General features: G+C 46.9%; 1 protein-coding gene across 4 annotated transcripts in view; it reads right to left on the reverse strand.

Annotated features, from left to right (window-relative positions):
* The window catches only part of Alpk2 (alpha kinase 2), a 135,252-nt gene that overhangs the window by 3,910 nt on the left and 109,985 nt on the right, over window positions 1-21,357 (reverse strand). For all 4 annotated transcript variants that reach the window (XM_023715306.1, XM_004623737.2, XM_023715304.1 and 1 more), the window contains 4 exons: window positions 19,440-19,714; window positions 18,160-18,248; window positions 15,697-15,914; window positions 11,212-11,260 (listed from right to left, as the gene is read on the reverse strand). In XM_023715306.1, coding sequence (XP_023571074.1) covers window positions 11,212-11,260; window positions 15,697-15,914; window positions 18,160-18,248; window positions 19,440-19,714 — 631 coding nt within the window. The remainder of the gene's footprint in view (window positions 1-11,211; window positions 11,261-15,696; window positions 15,915-18,159; window positions 18,249-19,439; window positions 19,715-21,357) is intronic.

Below are 21,357 nucleotides of genomic sequence, written 5' to 3' on the forward strand. Positions count from 1 at the left end.
TTCTTCCCTTTCTTTTTTGTGGCACTGGGTATTGAACTCAGGACCCTGAGATTGCCAGGCAAGTGCTTATTCTACTGAGCAATCTCCCCAGGCAAGCCTACAATTTTATGCTTGCTACAAAACCACTCTTCCTTCTCCACCCAGTGAGCGAGCTCCTCTGTCCCTAGGATCATACAATCCATTTCCTTGGGAAAAGTGACCTACATTCTAAAAGCCAAGCTAGGGGCCAGGGAGATAGCTCAGTAGAATAAGTGCTTGCCTGGCAAGCACAAGACCCTGAGTTCAATCCCCAGTACTGCAAAGAATAAATAAATAAAATAAAAGCCAAGCTCATTTGTTAAAGAAAAGGTCAACCAAAGAAAGAAGCCAAATCTAGCATGCTTGGGAAAATTCCTCTACTAAATGTGTCATTTTTACATCTCTATCTTCCTCCACAGGAGATACTGGAAAAGATCAACACGTCAATCTATCTGTGTTTCCTTCATGCCTGGGCATTCTTTCAGGGGACTCAAAGCCAGCTGCACTTGCATTTGTCAGACATAGTGGAAAGCTTCGTCCCTACCACTCAGAGGAGGCCTCCTTTTCCTCACACCAGTTCCTGAGCATCTCAGGTAAACTGGAAATGTCATGAACAGAGGAAGCTTCCCAGTTTAACCACATGGGAAACAACTGGTTATCTATGTCAAGACCATTACGAGGCTTTTCAAACCTTCAGACAACTTACTGCGATCCCCCAGAAAGGCTGCCACTGTGCCCTTAAGCACTGCCTCCCTGCTCAGGGTTAATGCTGCATAACAAGCACATCCTCATCTAATGGTTTGGCCTCTGGGTGGAAAAGAAAGGCTTGCTTATAGGAACACGACTTTTGGGTAACCCCTGGGAACCTACAATTCTAGGAATCTGGCAGCATCTTTTCCTTCACTTAACCTTTCTCTTAGATCCTTACAGAAAAGCCAGAGGCAGGCAGCAAGAATATGAGCTAGGCTGACTTAGATGTCTGAGCACAAGCATGGTGAGGCCCTGGAGCAAAAGCAGCCCTGCACCGTCTGGGAGGCCCTTTCTTGCTAAAGTCCTTGTAAGCCTAGGCTAGGGTATACACGCTCGGGAGTCCTGCAGGGCCTCTCTGCAGCATGAGAGGAAATCTCTCCAGACTCTTGCTAGCATCTCCCTGAGAACTAGAACCACTTCTTGGAACTAGGAGCATCTTCTCTCCACAGGCTGTGACCTCTCCCAGGACACTCCTGTATGCCTAGAATGTCTGACCAGGAGACGCTTTTCCTCATGTAACAAATGCATAGATATGAGCCCCTTCCACAGAGCAACCTAATCTGGGCCCAGGGCAATTTGCTTTTCTAAACCTCCCATTTCTCAACTTCCCTCCTCACTAATCATCCTTTTTTTGTTGCTATAACAAAACATCTGAGGCTGGAAACTTCATAAAGAAGGTCTAAACACCATGACATCAACACCCAGGTGAGTCCCCTGGCTGCACACAATACTGTAAAGAAGTGGAAAGGAGGTGTCCTGGTTCAGAAGGGGCCATGCACGTGGGTGGGCTTCACTTTATAACAACTTACTCTCATGAGAACTCACTCATTCCAGGAGTCCAGCATTAATCCAGGACCAAACCGTATGCCCTACTTACCACCCATCATACCCCACCTCTCGAAGGTTCCATGGCCCCCAGAACGTCACAGTGGGGACTAAATACAAAGCTCTCAAGCCTTCAGGACACAATCAAACCACATGCAAATGAGAGAATTCCCCTGTCAAGTTCTGGGCCCTAAGCTTGGACTTTCAGGCAGTATTGAAGTTGCCTCCCCTCTCCCCCGAAAACAAAAATGAAGTTGCCTCCCACTGCTTTCTGAAATGTACTTTTTCTTTTTCTTTTTTGCTACCCAGCATCTAAAGAGTTAAGCATCTTTCTCCTGTCTTAATTCAGTCTCTGTCTCAGCCAAGATGTTGAGTCTCTGCTTTGACCTATTGATCTTTCAAACCAGAAATCATTATTATGGCCTTTGGGCTTGCCTGAGAAGAAAAACAGAGCAACAGCCCTATGTTTATAGAACAATTGACCTCAGATTCACTCAAAGGATATAAGTCCAGCTTCACCAAACTTTGATCTACACAAGCAGTAGTAAATACAGTCCTCCTGCTGTGTGACCCACCTGTGCCTGTAACCTATGCTATCTGCTGCCCCCATGATCAGAGGTGACCACAAAACTAGATTCCCTTCTTGGCCACAACCACAGAAACTCACCACTGTCTTCTTGTTGGGGAGACACAGGGTCAAGTACATCCCCTCAAAAGGCATATCCTCAGATGCTCAAAGTGTGCTCTTATTTAGAGATGATGCCACTGTGGGTACAGTTACTTAGGATGAGCACATGTTGGAGTGGGGTGGGCCCTTCGCCCAGTATTAGTGGTGTTTGTATAAGAAGTGTGGAGACACAGACACTGAAGGAGACTATCATGTGATGTTTGAGACAAAGATTACATTGATGTATCCATAAGCCACGGAACAGCAAGGAAGGCAAGCAGTTGTCAGAGAAGAAACCAGTCCTGCCAAGACTTTGATTTCAAATTTTAGCCTCTACAACTATGACACAATAAATTCCTATTATTTGAAGCCCCTAAATTTGTGACAATTTTTATGGCAGTCCTAAGAATTTAAATGCTAGAATAAAAACCTTGCATGTGAGACTCCTGCACATTGCCACTGTTAGAAACCTTACCTCTGCTGAGTTTCACACTAGTTGTATCTCTGTAGCTTTAACCTCCACTAGCATAGCTTGCTAGCCCATCACTTTATGTACAGCCATCCTCTCACTGTCTTCAGAAGCAGAATAATAAATGTATTCCACTGAACATCACTCAGTGAAGTCCTTTTCCAAAGATCATTCTCTCTGAGTTGAAGTGGTGCATATGAATTATCTAAGCCTCTTGCTAAAATTCAAATCTGGACTCAGTCTGTCCAGGATGGAGTCTGAAGTTCTTCATTTCTAACAAGACCCAAGTAACCCAGGAGGCAAGGACATAAACTACTCAACATGTCTTCATTGGACTTTGGAAAGGTCTTTATACTTAAATTAGGACAGAGGAAAAAATTCTGATAAAATCATACTGTAGCATTCTATACTCAGAGAGAAGCTAGAGAGCTGCCTTACCACAACCCTGCCCTCACTCAGCAAAGACCTGATGTTCACTATGTGTGAGAATCTATGTGAGCTCGGTTTCTTACTTTGAATGATTCCTCCCTCCTCTCAACTTGATAAAGCATGGCACAGACTCTCAGGCACACAGATGTCACTGTCTGACAACATGGCCGGCTCTCACCCGGCTCACTTGCTCCCAGATTCCCTGGGCAAGGAAAGATGTAGGAACATCCAGTTCTGGCTGTGCTGGAGAGACAGTTTTTGGACAGATCGAGGTATGGTAATAAAAACTTATAGAGAAATTTGCCCACACATTGGTCACCCTTTTAGAAGCAATCCAGAGCTATTTAAAACAGTTTTAGTTTGATATACTCAGTCAAGAAATGTTTCATTTATTAAGAATGATTATAAGGCAAGGAATCCCATTTGAGAATGTAGATTAGGAACTGAAAGCCCTTCTCTGGGGGGAGGGGAGGGGTGTACGCACACACTTGTGCACTGGAACTTGGATCTGAAATGTCTCCCAAAGCCCCACGGCACTATAGGAAGAGGATGGATCTGCCAAGAGGTGGGGCCTGGTGGGAGGAAGCTAGCTCACTGAGGATGTGCCCTCCTCTTCCTGTCTCTCTGCTTCCTGGCTGCCATGAGGGCAGCATTTCCTTCCACTCTGCGCTCCAGCACAAGGGACTGCCCCTGTCACAGGCCCAAAGCCATGAAGCCAGCCAGCCACGGACTAAAGCCTCTGACACTGTGAGCGAGAAAAACTTTTCCTCTTTTTAAGTTGTTTTTCTTCATTATTTTGTCACTATAACAGAAAGAACACATTGTGTGCAGGTGTGCACATGCTGTAAAGCTAAGGTTGTGACTGTCACCCACATGGAAAGCGAAGGACATGGGAATCCTTCCACGCTAGAAACACGTGGTAGTTCCTGAAATTTCATCAATGCCTTTCATTTCTTCCTATTTGTTGATTCATTCCCTCACTGAAGGGGCACCAGCTCTATGGCAGACCCTGTGAGGAAACTGGAATGGATCCCTGAGTGACGTGGCTCTTTTCCGGAAGCAGCCATCTGGCTGGGCAGACAGATGCGTGAACCAGCAGAGGCAGGATTCTGTAGAGTGCCGTGGACTCTCCAAAGGTGCAGCTTCTCATATTGCCTCACAGTGAAAAGATGGCGCAGGGCTCACCTGGCAGAGTGACACACACACAGGTTCAGAGGTGTGTTCTGAGGAAGACAGGCAGAGGACACATGTGAAGTGGCTTCTGCTTCACAGCCATTTTTCCCTGCAAATGGTCACTTCCTAAAATATGATTTTAGGAGCAAGGGTTCTATGAGATGCTTTGCAAGAATATGTTCTGGTATCACTTCTGTTAAAATGCTATTTTATGCCTTCCCTGCCCATCAGCTGTTCAAAAACCTATGAAAGTTCACCCTCAAGAACCTCCCCAAACTGTTCAACAGTCTCACCACACAATCTGACAGTGGAAATCTTATTTTCATAGTCACCCTAAAGATATTTCTGTAAAATCATTGAGACTTTTAGGGAAATCTCATCCATGGTTTTTGGAGGTTTCTGCAGGGGGCCATGGCAACCAGTCTGGCACTCTGGGGCACCCAGTTCTGGCCACTGTCACCCCTCCCTGGGCCTATCCAAGTGGCCCCTTAGTGGTCGGCCCTTGCTTCCTGCACCCAGAGTGCAAATCAGATGAGTCAAAGAAGTGCCAGAACAGAATATTCTGTCTCTGCTGGAACAAACTCAGCCCTCTCCTGCCACTTACAGGCCCCCTCTCTCCAGCTCCTGCACACTCTGCCCTGATCATCCACCCCTGTAGCTCCTCCCTCTGCCTCTATCTAAGCAGCAGCCAGGCTGCCTCCATGGAAACCATCCTGGCACTGTCTTCTCTGACACCCACCCGGCTGGAAACAAGCAGAGCACTGTAAGTCCCTTCCTTCTGCAAAAGAGAAAGGAAGGTGCTCTTGTCCCAGCTGCTGGCAGCAGCGTTCTAGAACCCTCCACACCAGCAGAATTCATTCCTCTTCGCCCTGCTTCTGAAAGCACCTCCACACCTGAAGGGTCTCCGCAGCAGGAGGCCTCAGGAAGAGAGCAGAGAGGGGCCCCAAAGAATCAGTCGTTTCCCCATATTAGGTGGTGTTGGTTCTGCTCCGTGAGTAGGCAGGAAGCACACATTCACTTCCTTATCTGATGGAGCTGAGGGGAGAGCTGCTGAGGGGGAACGCTGGAGGGAAGACACCTCTCAGCTAAGCGCTGTGAGGTCTGCCACTGTCCCAAGCCCGCTGGTCCCCAAAGGCCTGCGTTCTCTGCAGCTGGGAGTGCACACAAGGGGCCCCAGGCAGGGAGGGTGAGGGAGAAGTGCGTCGGCTTTCCTGTCAGGCACAGACTGTGGAAGATGTCGCAGGCCAGAAGAACGCTGGCTGGCTGCCGGCTTCGAGGGAGGGGCAGGCGAGGCCTCAGTTCCAGGGTGCTGCGGGCTGGTGGCAGGCCTTTCTCATTAACAGCTCCAGCACCCTCAGGGCAGTGGCTGCTCCGCCAGAGCAGCGGCAGTTGGTCCCTTGTTTCCTCTCTGTAGGCTACTTCCCTTCTGCCTTCAGTAGGCATCTGGTGCCCTTAAGACACACACACATTCACACACACACACACACACACACAAGCACACACATGCACACACACACACACACACACACACACACACACACAAGCACACACATGCACACACACGAGTGCACATGCACACACACATGCATGCGTGATGTTTTGCCCTGTGCACCTCCAGAGTAACTCAGTGGCAAAACCTGTCCACATCAATCCTCTCAAGTAGCTCTAGGCAGAATGGCTCTGTCAGACTAAAGCGGGACACACTCTCCTTCCTCGTAGCCGGCTGTGGCACAGCATGAGAAAGCAGGTTTGCGGGCTGATGGGTCCCCGGGGACCTGACCCTGCAGAAGCTAGGCTATTTGGTGCCCCAGAGTTGCATGAGTCCTGATCTGAGACACATTCCAAAGATGCCAGGAAATCCTGTTCCAAGGTCCCTTTGTTCCACCCCTGCTGGCAGATTCATGTTTTGCTTTAAACAGTCTGCCTGGCATCGCCCCTCACACACCAGCCTGTGCAGGAGTGAGACCTTGCAGGCGAGACTCCACGTGGGCCCATCACCGAGGTGGTTTGGGCCCTTCACCTCCCTGGCATCCGGGACGTGGACTGGGTCAAACATCTGGACTGCCATTGTTGCCGCTACCGGCCTGCGCACATGCGAGGGCCCCACAGCGGGCTGCTGCTGACCCTGCGGACAGTCTTTCCTCTGGAATTCAGCATGGCCACCGCAAACGTCTGCTGTAAACTTCTTTCTCCAATGTAGTTTAGAGGGCTGGAGCTGGGCGGCAGACCAGCAGAGCCTTCCTTCTCAATGCAGCTGTCTGCGGCGTGTGGGGGTCCTTGTCACCCCCCCATTGGCCCCTCTACAGGGAATAAGCCCCTCGCTATGTCATCCGGGGTCCCCTGAACGCCCTTCCACGTCTGTGGTACCTGATCCTGGCCACGCATCCGTAAGCCTTAGTGTCTCCAGGGTCAGGATGGCCCAAGCCGGCTGGCAGCCACACTGGGTGTCCTTAGTGGTTGTTGATCCACCCGATTTCAGTCTACTGGTTGCTGACTAAGTAGAAAAGTGCTCAAGTACTTCTCTCTATCTTCCTTCAACCTACCAACTGGTTGTTGCTTGCGAGACTTCGGAGGGCAAAGTATTGGCTCTGCTGCCCTCTGGTGGCTGAATCACAGAGCCGCCCTCTCCAGGGAACTTGCCAGCCCGCTGGAGGGGGGCACATTCCCTTTTCGCAAGGCCCAGGCCAATGTGCAGGTCTGCTCCCCACTGCTTCAGCTTGTTTGGGGTTGCCCAGGTTGAATTTTCAAGTCTCCAGTTACAGTCAACATTTTGCCTTGTCTCCCTCAGAGAACTCTACGTGGCCGAACAGTTTCAAATCAGAAATGTGTTCAGGCCAGGCAGGTAGTACACACCTGTACTGTAATCGCAGCACTCTGGGAAACTGAGGCAGGAGGATCTCAAGCTCAAGTTCAGCCTGGGCAACTCCAAGACTTAATGAGACCCTGTTTCCAAAATAAAAATGAGCTGGGGATATAGCTCAGTGAAGGCCCCAGAAACGAACAGGAAAAAGAAACATGTACAAAGCTACAATTAGTACCTTGGATCTATCTGGACAATGGATTACTGGATGGCAAAAGAATCCTATTTGCCATACTTTTGTACTCCATGTTGCCAAAGATGAAAGATGTTGAGGTACAGGCACCACACCTGCAGACATCGTCCTGTTGCTGGCCCCAGGGACCCATGAGGCCTTCTGTTTAGGGGTGGCACTACTGAGGAAGGTTGAATTGAAGTGAATGAATCATGATTGTTCTGTGTTTTCAGAGATTAGAAACAACTTGTTTACTCTCCAAATAGCATCACAACCTTTAACTTCATTGAAAGAGAGAACAAGTCAGCCTCTGCGTATGGGGATACAGCATGAGAGGTGGGGAACATTTTCTTTAAGTGACACGGAGCACTGCTTTCTAGGGGTGCCCTTCCCACAGCTGAGCACCGCCAGGCACCAATCTCCCTCTTTCCTACCTTGAGCTAGCCAAGCTTGGGGAATGGTATCTCATCCAGCTGCTCTCCTAGACAGGAAGTCGCCCACAGGCGCTACTACTCTCCTTTCGCTTCCTGCTATCCCTCGCTTCCTTCCTAAACATTTCCCATCCTGGATGCAAAGGGCCCCTAAAGCTGAGCACCTCCCAAGTCCACTGCCACACTTTGCTCCAGTGCCCATTCCTTCAAGTGGCGAGTCCTTGCTTGTCCTTCCTAGGACAGCTCCGGCCCTGCCTCTCTCTCCTGTAACCATCCTGGGGGTGGATTTCACTCTGATCACAGGGGTTCCCAGGAATCTGTAAAGGGGCCATTCAACTATCCCTTCCCCTCCCATGGCAAATGCTTCCCTTTCAATCAGATTTTCAGAATAGGCTTCTAAGGTAGTTAGGGGTTTTTTTTTGGGGGGGAGGAATCTATGACTTTAAAAAATGTTACTTTTCTTTCAATTTTTTGCTTTCAACTCTTAAAGAAAATTTTTAAAAAATGGACAGGATGATGTAATATTCCTCTAAAAGCCCCAAGGCAGCAGAATCCCTTTGGGGCTGCTCCCCTCCCCTCTCCCACTCCGCCTTGGGTGGGAAAGTGGTAAGTAACACCAATAGGCAGCACTGGCTGGGCTCAGCCATCCTCTCTTCTAATGGGTCTTGGGCAGCTATCCCAGGCCAGCTAAGTCACATTAAAGCTGAGAACACTGCCAAGGGATTGGATTTCTTTTTAAATTAGGAGGAGAAAAAGAAGTGCCATGGGAAGCTCACAGATGGTCAGGGTTCCAGGGAGCTGCCGATGGGCCTTAAAAGACATCTTGAACCATCACAGTCTTAAGTTCATCTTAACTTTTGAACTTCTTGGGTAGGTTTCTGCTTTATTTGGGTAGAAATTTGTTTTAAATACTGGCCTGAAATTTGCCTGTTCTGGTGTCAGGCTGAGGCTTGAGAGGAAAAAGAAAAATAGCACTTATGGCAGTCAGGCATGGTGGCACACACCTGTGACCCCATCACCCGGGAGGCTGAGGCCAGGAGTTGGGAGAAAGCTCAAGGCCAGCTACACAGTTCAGTCAAGGTCAGCCTCAACAGACAGGCACTGTTTCAAAAATAAAAAACATCAACAAAAAACTAGTATTTATTGGCTCATGCCAAGCTTCAGGGTCTACAAGGCTGGGTGTCCCCACTCTATACCTGAGTGGCTTCCAGCACGTAAAGTTGAACGCCCATCTGGCTGCCATGGTGGGAAGCCAGACTCAAACCTGTCCTAGCTGCTGCCTCCACTGTGTGTCAAGTCCTGCAAAGAAAAACACTGAGTGTTTAAATTTCCCTTTGGGAATTGCCTGTGGGGTTCAGAGGCTTTCTTATTTTGTCTTTTGAATAGAAATGCTTCTAAATGGAAATTTGTTGGGGGCCTGCCCCTTAGCTCTAAGTGGCTGCTTCAACAAAGCAGTCAGGCTCAGGTTGCTGTGGTTCGATCCCCACAACTGAAGCCAGTGAAACCTGCCCTGAAGGAATTCGGAGCAAAAAAAAGAAATGTGTCCAGACAACAGACTTCTGTCACATCCCTCATCAGGTAGTACAGACTAAGATGCCCAGGAGCAAGGCCACCACCTGAAGATCCTGAAGTGCCCAGCTGAGATGTGTATGAAGCCTCTGTAGTGCCTCTGTAGTGCCCCTGCTCCCCTGAATCATGACCCTACCTGATGTGTTTCTTCCCAAGCCCAGCCCAGGACCGAGCTCCCCCGCAGCCTATGGCTTCCGGGCACCACTGGCGAGGCATATGGGAGATAAGCCCAACATTAAATTTTATTGTTGCTGAGCTGTGTTTTCAGAAGGAATCACATCAGAGAAAGATGTCCAAGCTGCATCTTCTTTCTAAAGTCCAATTCAGAGCTTTGTGCAATTAGTGAAAATTTTGACTTTTGAGTTCAAGGTCGAAAAGAAGTATGGGCCCTTTTCACTTGTCTGAATCCCTCTATTTTTTTTCCAAACTTCACTAAAGCTGAAAACTAATATATTTATTGAAGCATTGCAGATGCCCATCCTCTGAACTATTCAGACAGCTTGCGGAGCTGAGCCATGCCCAGTCACAGGCCAGTGAGCTGCAGTCATCGCTTTGTTTTATTTTCTGCATTTCTGATGCTCTGACATCTGGGGCCTTACTGACCCTAGACAGACTGCCCCCATCAGAGCCAGCGGATTCCTGGACATGTCCTGAAGCCAGGTGACATGGCCTCAGGACACTTGCAGCATAGAGACCTCCCACCCTGTGCCCACATCCACCACCTTCTTCAGGATCTCACACTCAGATGACCCTCTACCTCCCTAGTCACCCCAAAGCAGGAAGCGGGCCACCTGGGTACCTGAGCCCACTGAAAACTCAAACTAGCCTATCCTAAGCCTGCTGACCCTGCTGGGCCTATTCCTTCCAGAAAAAAAGCATCCTAAAGGCTCTTGCCTGTGTTTTGTCCCATCTCCTCTGCTGCCTGTATGACCCAGAGCTTTCTGCGGGCCCCCTAACCAAAGGCTTCCTGTGTCTCCTCCTCTTTAGCAGTAGTCCCCTTGTGATCTGTCAGCCTTGCTACACCCAATGAACAAGAAAATGTACATTTTAAAATAAGCCACACCTGCCATGGCTATGGACCCTCGCCTCCTCGAAGACTGTCTTAGCTTGTGGGAAGAGCAGCCAGGTACAAAGTCAATGGCAAGTCCAGTGGAATTTCAGTCGTGCCAAGAACCATACATAGCCTGCTTTCTCCTTGGTGGGGATAAAGTAGAACAGCAAGAAGGCACAGTTTGTCAAAAAGACAGCCGGTAGAATACAGCATCATCTACAGCATCATCTGGGCTGGTGACTCAGCACCACCACCGTCCTCTTAACTGGGGAAACAAACCCACCAGCAACCACAAGTAACAACTGCATACTTTCTTAGCTCCTGTAATAATCACCCTGGGTGTTGTCAGCCACCTTTTGGGGGAAAATAAGTGAAAAATATACAAGTTGAATTCACTGTGCCCAACTGCACAAAAAAGAGGACATTTTAAGGAAGCTTTTTAATAACGAAGATATTAAACATAGAATAATAAAATACCCCATTTAAAAGACACCTCAATAATGCTGGTATTTTTTTTCCTTTCATGACACCCCTGAAAGTAATCTCAAAATGTGCTTGCAAGAAAGCAAATGTGCTTGTTTGTTTCAGAGTTAGGAAACAAATGTGTCTCCTTGCAAGAACAAAGTCCATAAATATTTTATGTAAGTGAGAGAAGTGAAATGAACTCATCCCGAGAACATTTGTCAGCCGCGGTGGGGACAAGAAATCCACTTTGCCCACATCAGTCTAAAGGCGTTTGCCTGGAAGGGGTTTGGAAACCCAGGGTTAAGACAGGCACTTGATTTCTCCCTACTCACCCTTTAGCCAGCGTTGCTATGCCAACGTCTGTTAACTTCATTCCTACACCTATGGGGAAAGAGAGTAAAGATGGAGTTTGAGTTATTTGGGATCTTTCAGTAAGGCGTAAGGACAGCTCTGTCATCACATCCCTTCCTGCGTAAACACACTTTCCTCCTTGCCTCCACCCCCGGAGCTGACAGCCTCGCCAGCCTGCACTGCCTAGGGAAAGGGTGACGAAGGGGAGGGGGGGACAGACCTCTGACGGCAGTGCCCCAGGAGTCAAGCTAAGCCTGGCTTACACCACCCCCAGGAGAGGGGAGGGAGGCAGCTGCTCCATGATGTATCTGAGGCTTGTCACCCCCATGCGCTGTCTCACCAGAAATGTTCTGCCTCTGGGTTAGGTCTGGTTCCCTCTCTGGTCATCCACAGTGGAAATGATTACACAATAGAAGGAGTTGTGGACACAGACGACAGTGCTCAGTGTCAACAGCAAGAAGGTTCAAGGGGACATCTGCTCAGGTCAAAGCCAAAGTCCTGATATGCAATTGCGTATTTCCTTAAAGATGGAAAATGTCCAATTGCCCATCAGAACTGACGTTTTCTAAGCCAGCTTCAAATTTAGAAAAACAATTTCTGACATAAATAAGACTTCTGGCCAGCAGTCTGGGGCCACCTGCACTTGGAACCTATTTGACACTTGTCTTAATCTCTATCCATTGAGTGGTGGTTGGGGGGAGGTTACCAGAAGCAAAGCAACAGAGCAGGCACTCACTGTGCTCCCTCTGGGGCCCAGTGGAGCACCAGGGATGTCCCTGGTGGAGTTTCAAGCACAAGAGTCATGGTACTCCTGCCTTTCCAGCAGGGCAGTTGGGAGAATATGGAGGGAGGGAGCCGGGAATACAAGGAGAATGAATAATCCACTGTCTGTGGTCTTCTGTAGTGAGGAGAACAAGAGCTTCCCTCAGCTTCTGCAGTAGGGAGACACCTGTCTAATCCCTGAGTAAGCCTCTGGGCCTTTCTAGCATCCTTGCTCTCATCAGGTATCTCTTCTGCCACTCTCGCCTGGCACCTGCCCAGTCTCAGTGGCCCTCCCCATGCCATCCATGCTTAGTGCAGGACAGCATCCACAATGCTGCCCCATCAGTGTCTGACTTGCTGGGCACTGTGCCAGTGCCCCACTCACTGCCCGCTTTTCATTCTGGTCCTACATGGGCTGGCCTATAAAGCAACACTGTCCCTGCCATTGGTAGTTGACCTGGCCGCAGAACAGTCAGCCTGCTCTGTGGAAGGAGCCAGTGTCCCCCCAAAGCCAACCAGGGGTGATCAGATCTGACTGCAAGCTAATTTTGTGCTTCTCCATCCCAGAGGCCCAAGAAAGGAAAGCTTGAAGCTTAACACTCAGTTCAGCAGTGTTTGCTTGTATCACAACAAAAATACAGGACGTGTTGCCATTCAGACTGGTTAGTCAGCCAGAAGCAATGAGCCACCTTTTCTGCAGTGCACCTGTGAACTAAATTAGACATGGCACTTCGGGGGAGCCAGTGAGCATTTTAAAAGCCTCTTTCACAGTTGGTAACTAATTCATCACATTCTTTCAAAGCATCTAATAACTTGAACACATGTAGAAATGCTTCGCGTAGCTTTTATTACAAGGTCTATGTTTTAGAAAAAGACACCAAATTTGAAAGTCCTCTCTGGATATCATGTTTCATGGAAAGTTGTATTTAAAATTGATAGCTCAAAAATAAAATAAAATTGATAGCTCTAAGCCACATAGGCACTCAATTTTCAAAAAGTCATTTGGCTTCCGATTTGATTTGAAACTGTCTCATTGCTGTTTATCAATAAAACTTTGGGGAAAAAAAGAGAGAAAAAAAAGTCATTTGGCAAAAAGTTCTTAAACTTGGAGAATTGCTTTTCCTTTCTCATAATTATCAGCTGTTGTTTTCAATTTAGAAAAAGAGAATATAGTATTTACAAAGAAACTCCACTCTCTTGATTTAATAATTTGTCACCAATTCAACCAAAGTTATTCACAATCACTAGGAACCAATTAACTAAATCCTGGAAGGCTTCTGGCAAGCTGATTTGAGGGCCACAATAATTCACAGATTGTTTCTGATGCAGAGAAGGAAGTTGGCAGTGTCAGAAGGCTGTTCTCTAGAATTTGAGCTTTCGGGTTTTTTTCAGTGACATGGCCTTAGGAAGCCCAGCAGCATTTGTCACCGTGCACAGGTCTTAATTGTCAATCACAGCCTGGTCTTTTATTCCACAAACCAACAGTCCTCCCCATAGTCCTATAAACAAGCCAGTGCACCAGGAATTGGATAATTTACAGGAATCTGAGAAAGTCATGACTCCATTCCGTGCTTGTTTTTTTTTTTTTTTTTTTTGCTTGTTTTAATCCTAATTTCAGTGTCTATGTACAATTATAAAAAGTGAACACATTGCCCAGAGAATGACAAAGACAATAAAATGAATTTTCTCAGAAGAGAGTAAATAAACACCATCCTGAAATACTACAGCACCATGTCATTTACAGAGAAATGTAACATTCCTGTACAGTTTTAACTTGTGCCTATAAGCAAAACTCACCATGCATGAAGCTCCAGGGTGTTGTTTTTCAGGAGAGAAACTATACTTAATGGAAATTTAACTCTGAAGAAGAAAAGATGGGGGGACAGCAAGGCTTTCACAGCCAGAGTCTGAACCGAGAGCTATCCACTAAGACCACGCTCTGGGTGCATGAGAGTGGTAGTCATGTCTCTTCAAAAGATGGGAAGATGTGAGTGCCCTAAATTTGCAAAGCAGCCCACCTGCAAGACAGTGAAGCTCATATTCCAGTCGGCCTGCAGGGAGACTCTCCAAGGGCCCAGGAGGAGGAAGACAGCACACACTGCACCCCCCTAACATACAGAGAAACTAGGAAAGGTCAGAAGTTACTCTTGCCAATTTGTTAATTTGTAGTTTGATGGGAAAAGCTTAAGATACGGCATCAGAAATTGTGGCTTTGAGTCTTGGGCCTCTCTTCCCAGCTATGTGGCAGCAATTAAATCACTACCTCCGATTCTCCATTTTCTCATCTGCAAAATGGGATTTAATATTATCTTTCCAATGTTGTTATGAAGATTCAATAGAATAAATGAGCACGTACTATAGAATAAAAAAGCTATATAAAAACTAAGTAGTCCATAGTACAGTTAATTACACTGCACCAATAAATGGGCTATAGTTATGTAAGATTAGCTATCAAATCTGGGTGAAGGAGTCCATGGGGACTTCTCTGTATATTTTCGTAAATTCTTACGTCTATAATTATTTCAGAGTAGAGAGCATTCTATTGTGTGGCAATGCTGCACTTTACCACCTCACTTAACCCTCACGGAAACCCCATGCCCTACATGCAGAGGCACAGAGACTGAGAGTCATTTACCCGGAGGTCGACCCCTGCAAAGCGGTGCGGCAGCCTTGCTCTTCCGCGCCTCGCCACAGCCAAACCTTAGCATCCTGGGATATGAACGGCGTTTCTTTACCCAAGGACGTCCTCCGCTCATGCCTTGCCCACCCTGGCTTGACCATGCGGCTGGTGGCAAATGCAGGGGAGTCATAGTCGCCATCACCAGCTCGTGCCCCTGGAAGCTGGGGCCCGACCCCCCAGATCCCTCACTCCGTGGCAGGTGACTCTGGGAAATGTGCCCTGCACAGGTCCAGCACAGTAAGCTCCGGCGCCCCCCTCAGGAGTGGGCTATGTGCTCATGCGCCCTGCTGGCTGCCTGCTCTTCCTTAGCTGTACTTCCTAACCCCGTGCTGTTGTAGGAGGCTGTTAGAAATATTACACACAGCCACAGTGCTGGGCCCTCGAGGCGGGGGCGCCAGGGCAGGAGGAAAGATACCTGGGGACTGTGGGAGCCAGACTTCAAGAAAAATGAACGCACCCACATACTTCCTAAGGATAAACATCAAGGATTGATATTCTAAGTAGGTACCTATCACTGAGGAAGCCAGAAAGAGGCACTGGCACAGCCCCTTACAGGAAAAGCCCCTGTTCTGTATTCATGCCCACTTGCTACATGACTTGCTTCCCCATTTGAACCCAATTTAATCAATTTTACCTGAGCAATTATGTTTGTAATCTTATCCGTGGACCATAGTTTTGTCTCATCTCATGCCCACCTTCTAATTTCCCATTTTTACTTGCCTAGGACCCACCTCACCTTGTGGATTTGAGCTATAAAATTCCCTGGGAAAGGCAGGGTCCTTGGCAATCCACTGAGCTCCTCCTTCTGGCCTTGTCTCAGACAGGAGCTTTCTTTCCCCCAATAAATATATTCTGCTCTCAACCTCCATTGTTCCTAAAATTCATTCTTCAGTCTTAGAGAACCCACAGTCCTACCTGACATCTAGCAGGCTGGGAGTTTCTTTCCCCTGTGTCCCTTCCTTCCCTCCCGTAGGGGCATCCCAGAGCCTCAGTGTCCCTGCAGCCCAGAACCAGCTGTTCTCACCCTGCATGTCTGTGACCAGGAGGCAGCCGCTGGTTTTCTGGTAGACCCAGTGCTGGAAGGTACAACATTTCTGACCAGCCTCTGATTCTCTTCTCAAGAAGTTTATTTCTTTCCCATCTCTGATGGAATACTTGACAAATTCTCCAATCAGCTCTTCTTCCACTGTTGCATATGGGATATTGTTCTCAGGCCGATGGATAAGAAAAATAGGAATGATCCTGGCAAAGGGGTGAACAGGAGCACACATCAAGTTCCCAATTGTGAAGAAAAGTTTCTAGGACATTTTATCCTCACCTTCAAAAGCAAAACCGGGGTCCTTGAGTTCCATTCGATTTTTTTTTCCACACTAGAGATTAAACCTAGGGCCCTTACCATACTTACACAAGTGCCCTACCGCTGAGTTACACCTTCATCCTATCCACTGGATTGAAAATTAAAAATTCTCCCCCAAACACTATATAATGAATAAGATGCATTTCTGGTTTTACTTATGTCCATAGTTGGTTAGAACTTCGCCCTTGGGATTAACTCCAATTGTTTGTAAATGAATGTCTTCATTATAGTCATAGCCTAATAACCCATTGTTCCGTGACCATAATCCACGCAGATGTCTGTACAGCCTCCCTGGCACCCACCCACCCTCCCTTCCTTTTCATCCATCCATTCATCTGTTTGTCTTTCTTTCATTCAGCAAATGCTCAGCAGTGGCCTCTAAGGGTCAGGCACTTTTCCACAAACAGCAGTAAAGAAAACGGGTGCTTGTTCTCTTGGATCTTACATGTAAACAAAGGAGACAGAAATAAGCAAATATATGCCCAGTGCTGAGTGCTCTGCACAGTGAGAATATAAAGCAGTGGAGAGATCAGCAGTGCAAGGTGGGGAAGGGAGGCCAGAGAAGTCTTAGCTAATCAATAAAAGACAAATAAGCAAAGACCTTCAGGAGAAAGCCATGAGGATGTTTAAAGCAAGAACATCCCAGGTGGAGGAAAAAGCCAAAGTTAAGCACTCTGGCTGTAAAGCTCTCTTTCTGATTTTAGGACAAAAGCTCTGTCCGGTTAAGGAAATTTCAGGTAACAGCCGGAAGAGACAGGGCACTTTAGGGACAGTGACTCTGCTGCACACCTCTGAAGTCACCTTGGCCATTGCAGGATCCAGGGAACCCTCAGAGGACCCCTGCAATCTGTGGGCCCTTCCATAAAGCAAAATGATTCACAGTTGGTCTGGGTTATGAATTCTGCAACCTTTGTGAGAAAAACATCCACACAGAAGCAAGGGCTGGGCATTATTCAGGTTCTTAATTAGCTTGGTCCCTCTGCCCAGTGGGATGCTATTTGCATAAGCAATATGACTCTATTGATATTCATGAATTCAAAATCAGAAGCTACAAAGTGCCCACAGTTTTCTCCTGCAGATCCCAGCCAAAAGAGAACTGCTCCTGGCTGCTTCATTGTCTGAAAGTAAACATAAGGGGTGGAGTGGGGTGGGGTGGGGCAGGGTGAGATGGTGACAGAAAGGTGGGGTGGGGGTGGTGACAGAGGGGTCCAGAGCCTCAGGGCCTTCTGCCTAGGAACAACCCTGCTTCAACAGTATGGTTTTCAGAGAAGGTGGGAAATGTACTAGGCCAGCTCTGTGTGTGTGTGTGTGTGTGTGTGTGTGTGTGTGTGTGTGTGTGCATGCGTGCGTGTGTGCACGCGTGTGTGTCTGTGCATGCACACTCCTGTAGTAGAATACTCTGAGTTAGGTTTTCTGAATATGGAGTCTGACCCCCTGGCCTCCTGAGGACACCAACCCCTCCATATATTATGACCATTCGTGTGGCCACAAAGTCTCCCATTGTAAGGAAGGGAAAGTGTTGTTTTTGTTGTTTTTTGTAGGAAAAAACATCCACATCTCTCTCGAAGGAGGGGGCTCTTTTCTCAGATGCTGCAGAAGCCAGTCAAGCTCCTACCTCCGACTTGCCTGCGCCCTTTCCAAGACTCTAGTTTAATCTTCACGCTCCTGTTTTTGTTTTTATTGAGCAGAATCCCAACAAAAGTCATCTCTGGAGGATTTCCAGAGCTGTGTTTCTGGTCACTCACTCCACTCTTCCTGCAATGTCACCATGCCTTACTTTCATCACACTGTTGGGATAGTCTCTTATGTCTTATGTTTATGTTTTTAGACAATATAATTTCCATAAGAGTAGATACTTTTCTATTTAGCATGACATTTATTGATTCTACTCATTATCCAGCCATCCACATTAATATTTATTCATAGAGTACTTATTTATCAGGAATCATTCTGGATGCTTCTGGAGACCAAACAAAAAACAGACAGTAGCTCTATGAGCCCTCATGTAGCTTATAGACAGAGAGCCAAGGAAACAGTTCACCAAGAGGTCCTTATCCTCCCACTCCCCAGCCCAGGTCTTTCAAGTCCCAGCAAGCCAGACAGTAACACAAGCCAGGACAGAACACTTACTCTGGTACTTCTCCAAAGCCTTCCAGAGGCTGTGCTTCTGCAGCATAGATCTTGGCATAGTGTCTGGCAGTATTTTGAACATAACATTCCTATAACACCCAAATATAAGGGAAAGCCAAGTGATTAGAATGCAGGGCATTGCCCAGTAAGGCTATTTAGAGGATTTCCAATATAAGTCAAGACAAGCCATTGGATTTCCGAGACTCATCCCTTGGTTGAAGTCACAGAAGTAACAATTTTTTCCCTTTGTAGTAGTGGAGAATTGAACTCAGGCCCTCATGCATGCTGGGCCAAAGCTCTACCCCTGAGGTACACCTCCTGCTCCTGAAGCTGCAATGATTGCAACCTAGAATTGGTCAACTACAAAGGAACTCTGAGATGTGAAGGTCATCCAGGCCTAAGTCAGTGGTCTGTAGCCTCAGGGGTACCTGGATGACAGATATTCCACATTTCATGACTGAGTTACATTTCTGCAACTAGATGGCTAAACTAATTGGTCACTAAGTGAAAAACTGTATATAGTTATGTATATTACAATATTCAGAATGAAGAAATGGTCCAAGAAAACTCCAACTTCATGACTTTTCTTTTACTGGCAGGACTCTGATGTGCAGTACTGGAATGTATAGCAGGGCAGGGGGAAGCAGCGAGAAGCAGATCCTTCTTGCCCCTTCTCTCCCTTCTTAACTCCCTTCCCAGGTCTTTCCCTCTGTCCTCAAGTTCTGTGACTAGAGAAAAGTGAAAATTTAGCTAGAGCTGGGGATCAATCTCTCATCACGGTGTAAGACTAATGTTAAACCAAACTGAGGAAAGCAGGAAATAGGACAATCATGACTCTCCTGAGCATGCTCACTGCCCCCCTGCCATAAATATCCAAGAAAATATGAAAGAACTTAATGCTGACTTTTGGAAATCCTTGGGGGTGCTGCCACCTAATGTTGCTTAGAACCTCTATCTTCCATAACATCATACTGATCAAGTAGATTCCAAACCTGAGGGGCCTCCTGGGGCTTCCCAGAGAGAGAGAGATGAGCACCACCAGGGTCCAAGCTGGTAAGGTCTCTCAAGGCTTTGGCTTAATCCCAACAGGCTGGCCTGAGGCCAAGAAATGAATTCTGAGGCCTTAGAAGTGACTCCCAGAATTCAGCCTGAATCTGCAGTCCAAAAGAAGAAAATCAACCTTTTGGAGATATTCCCCTCAATCCTGAGTTTGAGCTTCACCTCACATCAATGCAGGTAACTCTCACACCTCACGTATGCCTTTGGGTAGACAGACCCACCTGGGCCGCAAGCTTGTAGTTCCTTTGGACTAGCTCATCATTGTTTCTGGTCCCGTGGGCTATGGCATTGTGCACCTTGAGCACGCAGGCATGGCCAGGCTGGAAGACAGGCGTGAGGCCCTGCATCACTGTGCTGCGGAAGGCCTTGCGGTGCACGCCTTCCCCGAAGTGCAGCTCCTCTGTGGCAATCTGGCCACGCAGGCGGCCCCCAAAGTAGCTGTCATTGAGGAAGTCTTCTCTGAAGATGAGCTGACTGAATTCAATCTCTTCACATCCTAAAACACAGTACAGCTATAGTTGAGCAGAATATTTCTCAGTCCTGATCCTTGGTGAACTGGCATCTTCATGTAAGGACAAGGACAAGACTGAGCTGCAGAACTAACAGGAAGAAACTACACTCAATGCCCTGCAGAGACATAGCTAGGAGAAGAGATGGGTCAGGGAAGTAGGGTGTGGGCAACGCAGGCTAAAGCCCTGTAGGTCGCTCACGAGGGGGATCAGTCCGAGGAGAACCGTGGACATGGGGGAAAACATTAGACCTGAAAAGTAAGAGCAAAATCATGCAGAGTGACTAGAAGCAAGGGGAGGGATGAGTAAGGTGCAGATGAGGGACCACACGCCTGACCTGATAAGGTCATCTTCAGGGTATGTGTACAACTCTGCAGCTACACTAAAAACAATTTAATTGTATATTTGTCATGGGCAAATATTGTTCAATTTTACTTTTGAAAAAAATACTTTTATTAGTACATTTTAGGTATACATAATGATAACATTCATCATATGGCAACAATATAGTGTGTGTGTGTGTGTGTGTGTGTGTGTGTGCATGTGTGTGGTGCTGAGGATGGAACCCAGGGCCTTGTGCATGCAAAGAAAGAACTCTACCACTGAGCCACATCCCTGCCCTTAGTTTTTCTTTTTTCACTCTCCTCCTTTCACCCCATGTTCCCCTCCTTATTTACAAAAACTTTGCTTCCATTGTTTCCTTCTATTCCCTTTTCCCCCTCCCTTCCTTTCCCCACCCCCTCCCTAGTTCCCATTGGCACATTTTTTTCCCCTTTTTCCAAATATCTATTATACATTGTGGTCCTTACTTATACTTTCAGTTTCTCACAGCAGAGAAACCATGCGATATTTGAACATGTGTGTCTTATTTATTTCACTTGAGAGTATAGTCTCAAAGTACATCCATTTAGCTAGAAAGGGCTCAACTTTATTCTCCTTTATAGCAGTGCAGTACTCCATTGTATTTAAAAAAATCTTTCACCAGTTGATGGACACTTGGGTTGTTTCCAAGACAAACAAAGGTTTTGCTATTACAAACCTTGCTGCTATAAACATGGGTGTGCATATAGCACTGTGCTGTCATGCTTTTAATTTTAGGGGGAAGACACCAAGAAGGGGACTAGCTGGGTCAAATGGAACTTCTAGCTTTAGGTTTTTAAGAATTCTCCACACTGATTTCCACAGTGGTGGCACAGTCCACACTCCCACCAACTGTGGGACTCCACCATTTTCCCCACAGCCCCACCAGCATTTGCTATTGGTTGATTTCCTGATAGCCATTTTTTTCTGGAGTGAGATGCAATCCTCACGATTGTTTTAATTTGTATCTCTCAAATAATCAGTGATATTGAATATTTTTTCATATATTTATTTGCCAATTCTATTTCTTCATCTGAGAAGTATCTATTCATTCCAGATGCCCATTTTTGGACTGGGTATTTAAATTGAAGGATCTGATATTTTTACTTCTTTTTTTTAAATTTTATTGATAAACAGATAGCAATGAGACAGTTTCAAATCAAATCAGAAGTACAGTTTCAACAAATAACACACTGCATATATTCTTCTTAGTGGTTAATTGCTGTACAAGATGCGGACTTGAGATCCTATTTACAAACACCATTAGAAC

This window comes from Octodon degus, unplaced genomic scaffold (assembly GCF_000260255.1).
Source record: "Octodon degus isolate 3935 unplaced genomic scaffold, OctDeg1.0 scaffold00003, whole genome shotgun sequence".
Lineage (NCBI taxonomy): Eukaryota > Metazoa > Chordata > Mammalia > Rodentia > Octodontidae > Octodon > Octodon degus.